General features: G+C 39.2%; 1 protein-coding gene across 1 annotated transcript in view; it reads left to right on the plus strand.

Moving 5' to 3' along the window:
- LOC131134589 (chloride channel protein 2) overlaps window positions 1-16017 on the plus strand; it is an 80376-nt gene that overhangs the window by 61230 nt on the left and 3129 nt on the right. The window contains exons 21-23 of the mRNA XM_078792908.1: window positions 9431-9469; window positions 10664-10768; window positions 14083-14169. Coding sequence (XP_078649034.1) covers window positions 9431-9469; window positions 10664-10768; window positions 14083-14169 — 231 coding nt within the window. The remainder of the gene's footprint in view (window positions 1-9430; window positions 9470-10663; window positions 10769-14082; window positions 14170-16017) is intronic.

Genomic DNA, 16017 nt, shown 5'->3' on the forward strand with positions numbered 1-16017 from the left:
AAAAGAGCCTCAATGCATTTCCCACAGACAAATAGTGTTGAAATAAACCAGTGTAATCAATATGACACGTTCTCCGAACCTGCAGAGATTTTTATCTTTTATTCTATTTGACATTTTTAGTCGTTATTGATGTGCTGTTTGCAAAATACACACAGCGGTTCTGACAGTTAATACTGACCAAGTATAGAAAGTTTGGAAACCCAATATAATACCGACTTCATGTCACATACGTTAATTGGTGTGGGAAGTGCACACCATCTAGTACAAAGCCAGAAGAGATGTTATAGTTATGGGGCCAAATGTTAACTATGTATTCATATCTAAAAAAATATTTGGTGTCCAATCATCACAACTGTTAATTCTGACCAAGTATAGAAAGTTCGGAAACCCAATATAATAGCGACTTTTCATGTCACATGCGTTAATTAGTGTGGGACGTGCACACCATCTAGTACAAAGCAAGAAGCTAGTTTATAGTTATGGGGCCAAATGTTAACTATGTATTCATATCTAAAAAATATGTGGTGTCCAATCATCACAACTGTTAGTTCTGACCAAGTATAGAAAGTTCGGAAACCCAATATAATAGCGACTTTTCATGTCACGTGTTAATTGGTGTGGGAAGTGCACACCATCTAGTACAAAGCAAGAAGCGATGTTATAGTTATGGGGCCAAATTTTAACTATGTATTCCTATCTTTAAAAAATGATTTGGTGTCCAATCATCACAACTGTTAGTTCTGACCAAGTATAGAAAGTTCGGAAACCCAATATAATAGCGACTTTTCATGTCATACACGTTAATTAGTGTGGGAAGTGCATACCATCGAGGTTAAGCTAGGTTATAGTTATGGGGCCAAATGTTAACTATGTATTCATATCTTTAAAAAAATATTTGGTGTCCAATCATCACAACTGTTAGTTCTGACCAAGTGTAGAAAGTTCAGAAACCCAATATAATAGCAACTTTTCATGTCACATGCGTTAATTAGTGTGGGAAGTGCACACCATCGAGTACAAAGCAAGAAGAGATGTTATAGTTATGGGGCCAAATGTTAACTATGTATTCATATCTAAAAAAAATATGTGGTGTCCAATCATCACAACTGTTAGTTCTGACCAAGTATAGAAAGTTTGGAAACCCAATATAATAGCGACTTTTCATGTCACACTTGTTAATTAGTGTGGGAAGTGCACACCAGCTAGGCTAAGCTAGGTTATAGTTATGGGGCCAAATGTTCACTATGTATTCATATCTAAAAAATTATGTGGTGTCCAATCATCACAACTGTTATCAATGACAAATGTTTTTTTTTTTTTCAGAAACTGAACATTGTCCATCTTTGTACATGTTTTTCATGGTGTGTTGGAGAGTTAATACTACAAATAATAAGCAATTTAAAATATTTCAGCTTCGGAGAACGTGTCATATCCAATTTCATTATGATCCATTTTTTTCCTTATCTGACAAACGGTGGTCAAGTGTTTAACAAGTTGAAGGCCGTTTAAAGTCGGCATGCCGTGCCATCCATCATCAACTGTGTCACCCGAGGTGTCCAATCAGTGACGCCCCCCAGAGTGGGCATCACCCTCCTGGAGTGACCCAAAGTCTGATTGTGTAATTCAAAGTTTGCGATGCTCTGTGAATTCATTATTCCCAGATGTTCAATCTGGAAGTGAGTTCTTCTGTGCATGTGGTCATGAATATCAAGATGGCGGAATCTAATCTCTTCATGAGTAGCAGGAATGCATGAAATTGAAGAACAATACAGTTAAAAAAAAAGTACAATGCATGTGATATATAATGAGATATTTTAATTCTAACTAGGTTTTAGTCTAATTAGCAATTACTGTATTTATGCTGTGAGTGTCAATCATCGAGACACAGATCTCAAATCCCACAAGATGATAACAATGGTAAGAGTATAATCTTTCAAAAAATACCCTACATTTTCGAAGCTTGTTCAGATGAATCAATGACGCGTCGCCCAGTCTTGGGTGAGTAAACCTTCATCATCAGATCTTTTCACACATATTTATTATGTCATTCCCTTCACTAGGAGACACCAGCTGCTTTAAAAGGTTTCTTTGGGGTGAGCATATGATAATAGTATTTATTTTGCTGGATTGTGAAATGTAAATTATGTGTTTTCTCGACTGGGAGACGAAGACATTGTATTCGCAAATGAAAGTTAATGTGAATTTACGCCAAAATTTTGCTTCTATTTGCATACGTTTTCCAGTTGCCTTAATATGACACGCATCTTTTGTTATTAATACACTATAACTGTGTTCTTAATGTATTTTCATCAGAAAATGTCCTTTTTAGCAGCATATTAGCTTGCTAATACATGAAAACAGGAACCGAAAGTGTCATAATTTAACTTCACTTGAACAGAAAATTATAATTTTCTAATTTTTTCTCACTGGATATTATGTTATATGAATGCAATGGAGTGTGAATCATACTCAAAAGTCATTTTATGCTGGAAAGCTATTAATAAGGGCCTACCTCAGAGCCGGCTTTTTCCAAACAAAAGAGATCATTACTCTTCTGTTCGCCAGTGTTAATTCAAAATGTAAAGGGAAAAAAAAAAAGAAATGGAAAAAATATCCACAGTAAAAGAGCAGGAAAGAAATAGTGAGGTGTCAAAAACAACAGAAAACAACAACAACAACACAAACCTGAGCCCACAAGCCATCATAAATAAAGCATGGAGGCATTATGAAAACTCAAGAAGGGTGAAAATAATGAGAAAACCGAGACGGAGAGGCTGGGCGGCATCATTTCTCTGAAACAGACTACTGATGTCATTTACCCTGCATCAATATTTCAAAACCCAGATAGGAGATGAGGAGGAGGAGGGCTTTTGAAAACTTATAAAGATGGAAGAAGAATGTGAAGCAGAGATTCATACAGATTCTGCAACCAACAAGAGAAGAGACCAAGTGTGGGGGACTAACTTGATTTCTTATGTGCCACAGGGGAGATTGCAGAAAGTATGAAAAATTGCATTTGATAAAGTCATCCATATGCTCGACTGGGCCCCACAAAGATTTAAACATTTCTGAGTCAGCCTGTTATCAGCATTGCCATTCGACAATAAAAAAAAAAAAGTGGTGATGACAAGAGACACCAGCTCGCAGGCTAATAAAAACGCACCCACACATTGGCGCCGCAACGCTATATTGCTAATCACTTGACTGTCAGCTGGTAATGACTAATAAGCCCACTTAACACGTTTAAAAATGAACTAGCCAATGATTTTCTCAGCACTGACCACACATAACTCCTGATGGGTACTCTTAACGTATAATTTGATTGTATTATTATTCATTATCAGTCACAGTTAGCAGTCACTAATGAAAGAACCCATACAAGTGGGTGGGGGGGGACAAACGGGTATCTTGTCCAAGGCCCAGGCCCAGAAATGTGATTAATCATTCTGTTTCATTTCAAAATGTGTTCATTTGGGGGAGAAAATGTGCCATATTTACATGCAAAAAATGATTTCTGGTTATTTTGCCTTTATTGTCTGCGAAAATAGAGGCAAGAATACACATTTAGATTATTTGTCCCAGGCCCAGCCAAAGCTGGCCAAATAGACTGTGATGTAAGTCATGTTTTAATATAAGTCAGAACATATTCTTGCATTCATTCATTTATTCAGTTTCTACCGTTTATCCTCACAAGGGGGTGCTGGAGCCTATCCCAGCTGTCTTTAAGCGAGAGGCGGGTGGTGTTAAAATTTATTCATTCATTCATTCATTCATTTTCTACCACTTATCCTCACAAGGGTCACGGGGTGCTGGAGCCTATCCCAGCTGTCTTCTGGCAATAGGCGGGGTACACCCTGGACTGGTCGCCAGCCAATCACAGGGCACATATAGACAAACAACCATTCACACTCACATTCATACCTATGGACAATTTGGAGTCGCCAATTAACCTAGCATGTTTTTGGAATGTGGGAAGAAACCGGAGTCCCTGGAGAAAACCCACGCATGCACGGGGAGAACATGCAAACTCCACACAGAAATGTCCGAGGGTGGAATTGAATTCGGGTCTCCTAGCTGTGAGACCTGCACGCTAACCACTCGACAGCATCGTGCAGCCAAGAATTGACATTTTCCCAGCCATTTTTCAAAAGACAACCCCTTCAGTACCAGCCATTTTAGAACAAAAAACTACCAAAAAAGGGAGAAAAACTGCATTTTGTGAGGATAAATTCCCAGCATAATTTTCATTTTGACACAATTTTTTTGCTTTTGTGACAGCTCAAATATCTAAAGAACAAAAAGTACAAAAAAAATTTTGTTTACAAATGCAACACCATGAACTCTTAAAAATGTTTACATTTGGAACTGAACGTTCTTAGACTTCCTGCTTGCCGTCACGTTTGGTTTTCCATTCAAATTCAAATGCGGAGCTGCTATCAAATGCACTTCTGCCACCTTGTGGAAACTCAGTGGAAAATCTTGTTGGATTTTGGACTCATAATAGGTCATAATCAACTCCAAAACAGTGATGAACTTCTATATGAATTATACTTGGACTGTACGTAGAACTAAGATCATCGAATCTGTGCCTGTGGATTCCCACTCCATTCTAAATGAACTCAGTAGAATTGAGTATTATCCTTTTTCACATCCTCGTGTTAAGTACAAAGCCATTAACAATTGCGGTGAATCCTGCTTTCTAATCAGATGTAGGCAGTAATAGAATTTGGAATCATAAGCAAATAAGTTATTGTTAGTAGCAGGAAAATCAGCAGTTAATTGCCTGCATGTGATTACTGTTGTAATGTCCCCCTCCTGCACCATTTCGGATCTGGCCGTCGGTTAGAGAAACATCATTACTGGAAACATGAGGGAGAAACTTTGTAATGTCTTTTTTTATGACTTAACCAATTTAAACAGCCACTCAGGCAACAAAGAGGAAGACATAACACAAGATATTGTTTTGCAGTAAAGTAGACAAAGTAGTGATTTTCATTGATTGAAGTAAAATTGTACCACAGCGGACGAGTGGTTCGCGTGCAGGCCTCACAGCAGGGAGACCAGAGTTCAATTCCACCCTCGGCCATCTCTGTGGGGAGTTTGCTTGTTCTCCTGGTGCATGCGTGGGTTTTCTCCGGGTACTCCGGTTTCCTCCCACATTCCAATGAATGGTTGTTTGTCTATATGTGCCCTGTGATTGGCTGGCCACCAGTCCAGGGTGTACCCCGCCTCTCACCCGAAGACAGCTGGGATAGGCTCCAGCACCCCCGCGACCCTCATGAGAATAAGCGGTAGAAAATGAATGAATGCTAGGTTAATCGGCGACTCCAAATTGTCCATAGGTAGGAATGTGAGTGTGAATGGTTGTTTGTCTATATGTTCCCTGTGATTGGCTGGCCACCAGTCCAGGGTGTACGCCACCTCTCGCCCGAAGACAGCTGGGATAGGCTCCAGTACCCCCCGCGACCCTCGTTAGGACAATGAATGAATGAAGTAAAATTGTACCACGGTGGACAAGTGGTTAGTGCGCAGGCCTCACAGCAGGGAGTTCAATTCCACCCTCGGCCATCTCTGTGTTGCATGTTTCTCCCCGTGCATGCGTGGGTTTTCTCCGGGTACTCCGGTTTCCTCCCACATTCCAAAAACATGCTAGGTTAATTGGCGACTCCAAATTGTCCATAGGTATGAATGTGAGTGTGAATGGTTGTTTGTCTACGTATATGTGCCCTGTGATTGGCTGGCCACCAGTCCAGGGTGTACCCCACAGTAGAAAATGAATGTATGTACCAAAGCAAGTGACAGGACTTGTCTAGTTTCATGTCCTATTATGGATAACTATAGAAAATATGCTCTCATTAGGACCAGGTTTTGCGTATTTGCTCATAATAATAATAACTATTGATGAATTTGAGAACCTCTTGTTCTTTCAGTGGCCACCAATTTTGGTCTCAGCCAAGGAAAGATGTGGGCACGCTTGCTTTTGTGGCTTCCTGTTGCGGGCAAGCGAGTGTTTTTGTGGCTGGAGCTGGTCGATGTGTTACAACAGTTGGCTTTAACGATCTGTCCTGTCGCATCTCGAGAATTTATTTTGAGTTGAGTACTATTGTTTTAACACTCTTCCTGCCAGAGTGATCATGAATGAAAAGATTGACTCAAAATTCCATACACTTGCCAGGGCCGCATACTCCCACGTTTCATCCATTTCTTAAGTGTGGCTGTGTGTGTGCAAATGAGTCTTACCTGCTAACCCAGCCTTGGATGGGTGCCACAAATTGAAGGATCAAGTCTGGATAAAAAGATGGCAGAGGAAAGGAAGGAAGGATGAGGAATGAAAGCGCAACAAACCTTTTCTAGTCGGCATGGCTCATATGGCCGTTTCCTAAACAGAAGGTTGCCAGATCAATTCTCCACCGCTGTCCTGCCGTGACCATGACAGTGCTGCGTCATTAGGAGGTAGATGTGGTAAAAGGTAGAAAGAAAGCTGCTATGTATGCTATATTGTCATATCAAATTCTATCATCTTTTGTCAGCACTCTGGGGAACAATTGCCTTGCCTGCACACACACACACACCTTTTATTCTTTTATTCACACTCTGAATACGCTTTCACTTGTCAAAGACACACAATAACAACATCCAATTAGAAATCTGTCGTGTTATACAGTGGTAGCTCAGTTTTTGTTATTTTATTATTGTGGAAACTGAAAAGAAACTGAAAGAAATCTGAAGCAATTTTTCCCATAGGAAATATTGTTGATGTGACAAATGGACGAGATTGTGTAACACTCTTAAATGAATGTGGCTTACAGAGCCAACTAAGTATGGCAAAATTTGGTGTTGAGTGTGTGATTCTAGGAATCTAATCAAGCAATGCATCTTTATTATTACCATACAATTCAATGTGACAAAGGGTAAAATACAGTAGTTTGTGTGCACAGTATTATCCGACATGTCGTTTGACCTAGAGACTGTTAGAATAAAATGCAGATAGAATGAATATAGCGTTAGTTATCACCCTTATATCAATTTACTTAGACAATAGGAAGTGTTTGAATGTGCTGAAGAGGGAATGACCCTGATCAGAGACCCCCAGTGACCCCCAGGTCCTGAAGGTGCCTGGATGCGCCAACAGCGACCCTGTAGATGTTCATGTGCCAAGATAAGAACTCATAAAACAATAAAAGTAATTACTCTCACATACACACACACATAGACAAACAAATACAGCTCGTGCAACTGCCCCCCCCCCCTTACAGTTGCACGACCATGTAGTAGGGACCCCCGAAAACCTGACAGAGACAGTGCCAGTGAGGAAAAGACAGGAAGCAGAACTGGATGTAGCAGAGATGCGGATGCTGAGGTTCTCATTGGGAGTGACCAGGATGGATAGGATCAGGAACAAGTACATTAGAGGGACATTACATGTTAGAGACCTTGGAGATCAAGTGAGAGAGGCCAGACTGAGATGGTTGCGACATGTCCAGAGGAGAGATAGTGAATGTATTGGTAGAAGGATGCTGCCAGGTAGGAGGCGTAGAGGAAGACCAAATAGGAGGTTTATGGATGTAATGAAGGAGGACATGAGGGTAGTTGGTGTGAATGCGACAGATGCAGAAGACAGGGTTGGATGGAGGAGATTGATTTGCTGTGGCGACCCCTGAAGGGAAAAGCCTTCAGAGAAAGAAGAAGAATATTATACCATAACCCAGGCACAATTTTGGCCAACATTTTGTCGAAAACCGAATCAAAAACTGCCCATTCGACAACCGAGGTTTGACTTTTTTGAGTCAAGGACGCTCTCGCTATGTTTGTTGTCAGCTGATGACAATGACCAGGAAAAGTTTAGCGACTAACATTAGCCATCATGAAAATAGTGTGCAATGTCGGTTGGCGTCATTAATGTGTTCTAGAAGGGCCCGAATAGACTCTTCCCATAAGAAATAATGTAATCAATCTGTTCAATTCCACCCTCGACCATTTCCGTGCTGAGTTTGCATGTTCTCCCTGTGCATGCGTGGGTTTTCTCTGGGTACTCCAATTTCCTCCCACATTCCAAAAAAAACATGCTAGGTTAATTGGCGACTCCAAATTGTCCATAGGTATGAATGTGAGTGTGAATGGTTGTTTGTCTATATGTGCCCTGTGATTGGCTGGCCACCAGTCCAGGGTGTACCCCGCCTCTTGCCCGAAGACAGCTGGGATAGGCTCTAGCACCCCCCGCGACCCTCGTGAGGATAAGCGGTAGAAAATGAATGAATGAATGTTCCAAACAGGAAATCAGTAAATGTCCATAAACCAATATGAAATTATGGCGTATATTTTTCACATGAACAGAAAACACGAACCAACATTTTGCTGCATGATTGCATGTCAATGCAGTCTGTTCTTTTAAACCAACAATGGCAAAATATGCTAGCTGGTGGTGTTCTTTCTGTAGTTTTTGTTTTAAAAATGCAGTCTTGAACCTGTTGCAAGCAGTCCCTTTTAACTGTTGTTTTCATTTTATCGACCAATGACAATGGTTGCTTTTTCAATTTGACAATTTAGTGGTATGACCTAATATTTATTCATATACTCATGGTTTTATTTCATTTGAACATGCATCAGATTACAATTGAATGCATCACATAATCAGTTCACAGTTCCACATGTCCAAAAGGAGTAGGAAGAAGCAAAGCTTATTAAATCCTACCCCTCCATCTGGTACTTTTACAATCAGTAACTGTTACATTTGTTCACTTCCTGCTTTCCATAATACAGTTTAAGGTTTTTTTTTTTTGTTTGTAAAAGCAGTCCCTTTTAACTTTTGTTTTAATTTTATCGACCAATGACAATGTGTGAATGTCTGTTTGCCTTCACCTTGCATAATGCTGCGGGAGAGCACCTCTTTTTTTTTTTTACCCCCGCGGCTGCAGTAGCTTGGGTTACCAACAGGTCATCCACCCCCACCATGAGAATAAATGAGTTCAGGCTCCAATCAGCCCCTGGGTCATGCTTACTTTCCCCACAGTAGGTTGGGATCCAAACATACGGTCCTTTTCCAGCTTGTCAAACAGCACCCCGACATTATGAACCAGAGGCTCCGAGGGTGGTGACAATCCATCATTGTAATGATCACCGCTCCCAAATCTTAAAACTTCACTCCCTCATTCATTAAGAGCGCAGTAGTCTCACGCCTTTAGTCACTCATTCTATTTCTGTCATCAATCTCAGGACTGCTGTACAATGTAGTACTCGTGATGTGTGTCTGTATTGTGTCATTGCATTTAACAATAGAAAGGCTGCGGTTTAAAAGTACAAATAATAGCTAGTGTACATCATACCGTACTCACAAATAAGCTTCTTTCAATTACAATCCAATTGAGTGCAGTGAGTCTATCTGGGGTTTTACTGACTGGTTTTCTGGGTTGTTTTTTGTTTTTTTTTGCAGGAAGATGGAGATGTGGAAGATGACATGACTCTCAGAGAGGTAAGACAAGATTATACGCACAAACTGCACACTATTAGCAGAGTAGTTGTGTCTGCATACATCCTGTTTTGATATTTGTGTGTGTTCACATCCTTCACATCCTAATAGCTGTAGTAGTAATAATAATGGTAATGGTTTTATTTCATTTTAACATGCATCAGATTACAATTGAATGCATCACATAATCAGTTCACAGTTCCACATGTCCAAAAGGAGTAGGAAGAAGCAAAGCTTATTAAATCCTACCCCTCCATCTGGTACTTTTACAATCAGTAACTGTTAGATTTGTTCACTTCCTGCTTTCCATAATACAGTTTACTTTTACAATCAATAACTGTTTCATTTGTTCACTTCCTGCTTTCCATAATACAGTTTACTTTTACAATCAGTAACTGTTTCATTTGTTCACTTCCTGCTTTCCATAATACAGTTTAAGGTTTTTTTGTTGTTTTTTTTAATAATGTACTTTGTACCAAAGTACAAGGTGTTATGACCATACAAAACAGCAAACATCAACTGCTTGTATTGTTTCTTGAATTGGCTCATCGTTGTGCATTGTTTGAGTTCCTTACTCAATCCATTCCATAGTTTGATTCCACATACTGAAATGCTATGGCTTTTTAACGTAGTCCTAGCATATAAGTGTTTCAAATGTAGTTCTTCCCTGAGATCATATTTCTCCTCTCTTGTAGAGAAGTATTGGATGACATTTTTAGGTAATTGGTTATTTTTAGCCTTATGCGTTATTTTAGCTGTTTGAAGATGAACTATGTCAGCAAAGTTAAGTATTTGTTATTTTAGAAATAAGGAGTTAGTATGTTCTCTGTAGGCGGCATTATGAATTATCCTTACTGACCTTTTTTGCAGTACATTTAGCGAGTGAAGATTGCTTTTATAGTTATTACCCCATATTTCCACACAATAAGTAAGATATGGTAGAACCAGAGAGCAATAAAGAGTGTGGAGTGATTTCTAATTGAGAACAAATTTTCAATCAGAAATCCTTCCACACTCGCCTGCATAATAATAATAATAATGCAGGTGCTTCTACAGTCACTTGAAAACCAGCCCAAAAAATGTCATCTACAGATGGTGGATTCATTTCACAGTAATTTTTTGCAGTAGTTTGCTGTCTTGACTTCTTTTTTGTTCTTTCTTTCTATTTGACTCGCTGCTGTATCTGTGTTTTGGTAGATTGCAGAGTGGGAGGAGATGCAACTTGATGAGCAGGTCAACTTTAACAACTGCAAGATTGACCCTGCTCCATTCCAGCTTGTGGAGCGCACATCGCTACATAAGGTCTGATTGTAAATAAAGTTTTTGAAATAAGTTGTTGGCAATTAGTTGCTCAGGCCAGCACGTGCCCCAGATGAATTTGTGTCAATACAGTGTCTGTTTCTTTTCTTTGTTGTGGAAAAGGACCACTTTGGCACTGTGCTGTTCATGCGATAATGCATTCGAGTGCGCTGGTAACTTTGAGTGCTAAGCATAGGTTTTCAGACATGAACCAATGAGAGGATGGAAAAATGTTGACCTCACTGTGGGCCAGCTAGCTGGCCTTGTGAGGTTAATCCGAAAGCTCCTTTGCTAATGGTGTCAATAATAATAATTATTATGTTTAGCATTGTTTATAATTCAATGTACAGTATTTTCCGGACTATAAGTCGCACTTTTTTTTCATATGTGACTTATAAAATTTAAATCTTTAATTTGTAATTTTTTTTTTTTTTTTGCTTTACAAAAAATATTCTAAAAAATTATTACATTTTTTTTATCCACCCTCTGCCATCTCTGTGTGGTTCCGGTTTCCTCCCACATTCCAAAAACATGCTAGGTTAATTGGCGACTCCAAATTGTCCATAGGTATGAATGTGAGTGTGAATGGTTGTTTGTCTATATGTGCCCTGTGATTGGCTGGCCACCGGTCCAGGGTGTACCCCGCCTCTCGCCCAAAGACAGCTCGGATAGGCTCCAGCACCCCCGCGACCCTCGTGAGGAAAAAGCGGTAGAAAATGAATGAATGAATGAATTTGTAAAATTAGTGCCGATTTGAAAATTTTTTGTTTTGGTTTGTTTTTTTTTTTTTGCTTTACAAAAAATATTTTAAAAAATTATTACATTTTTTATCCACCCTCGGCCATTTCTGTGTGGTTCCGGTTTCCTCCCACATTCCAAAAACATGCTAGGTTAATTGGCGACTCCAAATTGTCCATCGGTATGAATGTGAGTGTGAATGGTTGTTTGTCTATATGTGCCCTGTGATTGGCTGGCGACCAGTTTAGGGTGTACCTCGCCTGAAGACAGCTGGGATAGGCTCCAGCATGTCTGTGACCCTAGTGAGGATAAGTGGTATAGAACATGAATGGATGAAGTGTATGCCCCCCGAATACACGCCTGACTAGTAGTAGCTATATCGTCCAACGTCTATAAGAAACATTATAATTGATTGTCCCAGGGTTAAAAGCAGCAGGCATTTACATAACTGCACAGCGGGATCCAACTCCCAACATTCTTAACTGTTCTCTCTGGTTGCACAGACAAATATGTCAGACAAACAGCCTCATCGGCAACCTATCTCATCTGGCACTAAAGTTTTTCACCTCCTGCTCTCTATTGCTTTTAGCAGCATGCAGACACCCTCCATGACAGCAACCCCTGCCGTGAGGAGAAGATGAAATTAAAGTTTCATGATCCTCATAGGAAAATAAAAATGTTTGCATCAGCAATGCTGCACAAATACGTCGGAGCATTTAGAATTGGAAAAACAGGGTTGTGTAAACATTGAAGCCATTCTGCTATCAGAATGAGATTATGTTTCGTGTACTGCTCGGTAGGGTTACAATCACATGATATCATTCGACTTTCTGCACATGAAAAAATCGCATTGCCAACATTTGAGATTGATTAGAGTACACATGGACATGGCATGCTTTTTTTGCTTTATGCCTCAATAAAAGGCACTGCGGATAAAATGTTGATTATACCGAACCCGTTACAATCTCTTGCCATGCTTTTTCAATCCATGTAGCGCCTATAAGATGACCACCACAATATACATTTCATTCATCGATTCTAAATGATGTAGCATCGTTTTCTGCATGTGAAATTATAATTATTCTGCATCAAATACATTTTTGGATGTCTGTGGGTTTTTGTTTGACCTTTTTGGAGGAATTCATGACGAAAGCCGAGGGTCCACTGCAGTTAAAGTACAAAAGTTCAGTAAAGTATTCAATAGTTTGACTGCCTGAGGGAAGAAACTGTTATTGTGTTTGCTTGTTTTGGCAAACAGTGCTCTGTATAACCTTCTGGAGGAGAGGAATAACTTCGAATATTAAATATTTTTACATTATATTTTACAGTCATTTTAAAAGTGAGTATGAGGCATTATGCTTTCAGCCAAATGCTATTTATTATAGCATCTGTTTGAAAGAAGTCATTCCGAACGGTATAGCAAAAGCTGAATCTTTCCATAAGAAATCACGTACAATCCATTTATTCCATTGCAGACACCAACAAATATTAACACAAAATATTTTTATACTAAATAATTGTTTTACATGAAGAAAACAAACAGTTTTTGTAGCCTTAAGTATGTTAATTAAGGATTATTAATGTATTCCCGGGCTGGAATCTATCTATAGTGTCCCAATTTTAAAACAATTTTAAATCAGAGACTGAGCCACTACCTAGTGGATGTTTTGTTTTTATTATACCATCTGTTTGAAAGAAGCCATTCCGAACGGTATGGCAAAAACTGAATCTTTCCATAAGAAATCACGTACAATCCATTTATTCTATTGCAGACACCAACAAATATTAACACAAAATACTTTTTATACAAAATTATTGTTTTACATGAAGAAAACAAACAGTTTTTGCAGCCTTAAGTATGATAATTAAGGATTATTAATGTATTCCCAGGGCTGGAGTCTATCTATAGTGTCCCAATTTTAAAACAACAACCATCTTCTTAACACATACACTTTATTCCATTGCAGACACCAACAATTATTAACACAAAATACTTTTTATACAAAATTATTGTTTAACATGAAGAAAATAAACCTTAAGTATGATAATTAAGGGTGATTAATGTATTCCCAGGCTGGAATCTATCTATAGTGTCCCACTTTTAAAACAACAACCATCTTCTTAACACGTACAATTTATTCCATTGCAGGCACCAACAAATATTAACACAAAATACTTTTTATACAAGATTATTGTTTTGCATGAAGAAAACAAACCTTAAGTATGATAATTAAGGGTGATTAATGTATTCCCAGGCTGGAATCTATCTATAGTGTCCCAATTTTATAACAACAACCATCTTCTTAACACATACAATTTATTCCATTGCAGACACCAACAAATATTAACACAAAATCCTTTTTATACAAAATAATTGTTTTACATGAAGAAAACAAACCGTTTTTGCAGCCTTAAGTATGATAATTAAGGATTATTAATGTATTCCCAGGGCTGGAGTCTATCTATAGTGTCCCAATCAACAACCAATGCATTTTTAAAAATTGACATCTTGTCATGTAAATGTACCCTCAGTATGTTTTCAGACATTTTCCAATATCTGCTGCTGTCTTCCATTCCAGACACACACCATATTCTCCCTACTCGGCCTTGACCACGCCTACGTGACCAGTATCGGACGACTCATTGGCGTTGTTTCCCTCAAAGAGGTAAGAGCATTGTTACAGGATGCCACGAGGTGTGTGTGCTTTGCATTTTTTTATTGCAAAATGACACACACACACATTTCAATCAAAATGAATGACTCCTCCCTCGGCTTGTTATGTAAAGTGGCAGACAAAAGGCTGCTTGATAATGCCATCTCATCGTCCTTTCACTGTCTATTTCCTGTCAACCCTCACTCATGCCTCGCTAGCAACCGAACACAAACCCTCCACTCCCACTCGTTGAGAATTGGTCATAAAGCATCAAGGTGATTGTTGCTAAGTGCAGTGTTATTTACCTGTCCCTGACATTTCAGCTTTTTTTTGTTCTGCGTTCCATCAGCAGATGATAGCTCATCCAAAGCAGATACAGCCCGTCCTGTCCCGGTCTGCCAATATGTCCCACTGACAGTTTTGTTACATCATAGTCGCCCTTACTGGTCCATATGGAAGCAGAAAGATGGATTTCAGCGTGATTATATGCGATTATTGTCCCTTGAAACATGATTTCCAACCCAAATGCTTTAATCCACGAGTTATATGATGAAGTTGATGTAGTCGAAGTGAAACTGCATACTATTCTGATATCACAGATGTCATTATTATTGGTATATCGATATTATTGGTATCGATCGGGCAGCCACAAATCTATGAGACTGTGAGCTATGGCGTCGCTACTATGGAGAATATACATAATATGGAAGTGGAAGTCCGCAAGTCCGTGCTCTGCACACACTATAAACCTTGTAATCCAACCTACCTCAGTGTTAACATTCATTCATTCATTCATTCATTTTTGACGTTTATTCTCACGAGGGTCACGGGAGGTGCTGGAGCCTATCCCAGCTGTCTTTAAGCAAGAGGCGGGGGTGTTAAAATTAAAATCTTTATTTTGTAACATTAGTGCTGATTTTAATATTTTTTGGGTTTTTTGGGTTTTTTTTTTTTTTTGCTTTACAAAAAATATTCAAAAAAAAATTAAATTTTTTATCCACCATCTTTGTGTGGAGTTTGTATGTTCTCCCCGTGCATACGTGGCTTTTCTGCGGGTACTCCGGTTTCCTCCCACATTCCAAAAACATGCTAGGTTAATTGGCGACTCCAAATTGTCCATAGGTATGAATGTGAGTGTGAATGGTTGTTTGTCTATATGTGCCCTGTGATTGGCTGGCGACCAGTCCAGGGTGTACCCCACCTCTCGCCCGAAGACAGCTGGGATAGGCTCCAGCACCCCCTGCGACTCTCATGAGAATAAGCGGTGGAAAATGAATGAATGAATGGTATCGAACAATATCGATTCTTTTTTCTTGAGAGAGCTACTTTTACAAAATGCAAATGGCCAAGAGGTACTCATCCATAGCCTGAACACGCGAGACGCTAGAAGTTTTATTTTCATCTGCTACATTCATGATGTCTAACATGGAAGATAAGCTTTCATCGCTGTTTGATGGCCTTGTTTTCAACTATGACATGTCTTAATGCAACACACCATGTACACTCACACAATTGGAGCAACTCCTTTTGACGGCATGCACCATTAAAGTGCCAAGCATACAACAAACAACATTTAAATGTTGTACAAATGGATGAAAACCATATTAACAAACTGCTGTAGGTTCAAAAATATTTTACTATCGCCCATTCTTGCCCAATGTGCTTCTGTCAACAACCTCTTGTGTCGATGAGAGTCAACCAATACAATGGATGTTGACTTCAATGGGTTCCACTCTTTGAGTGTGAGTAGAGTTTGTAAACTGCATCATGAGCATGCAAACAAGCAATTAAAAAATGCATTAATAAATAAAGGATTATGTTATGTGTGAATTATTGTACAGGAAGACATGTGCTGCAAGG

This window comes from Doryrhamphus excisus, linkage group LG8 (genome assembly GCF_037039965.1).
Source record: "Doryrhamphus excisus strain RoL-2023G ecotype Guam linkage group LG8, RoL_Dexc_Guam_v1.1, whole genome shotgun sequence".
In the NCBI taxonomy this organism is placed as follows: domain Eukaryota; kingdom Metazoa; phylum Chordata; class Actinopteri; order Syngnathiformes; family Syngnathidae; genus Doryrhamphus; species Doryrhamphus excisus.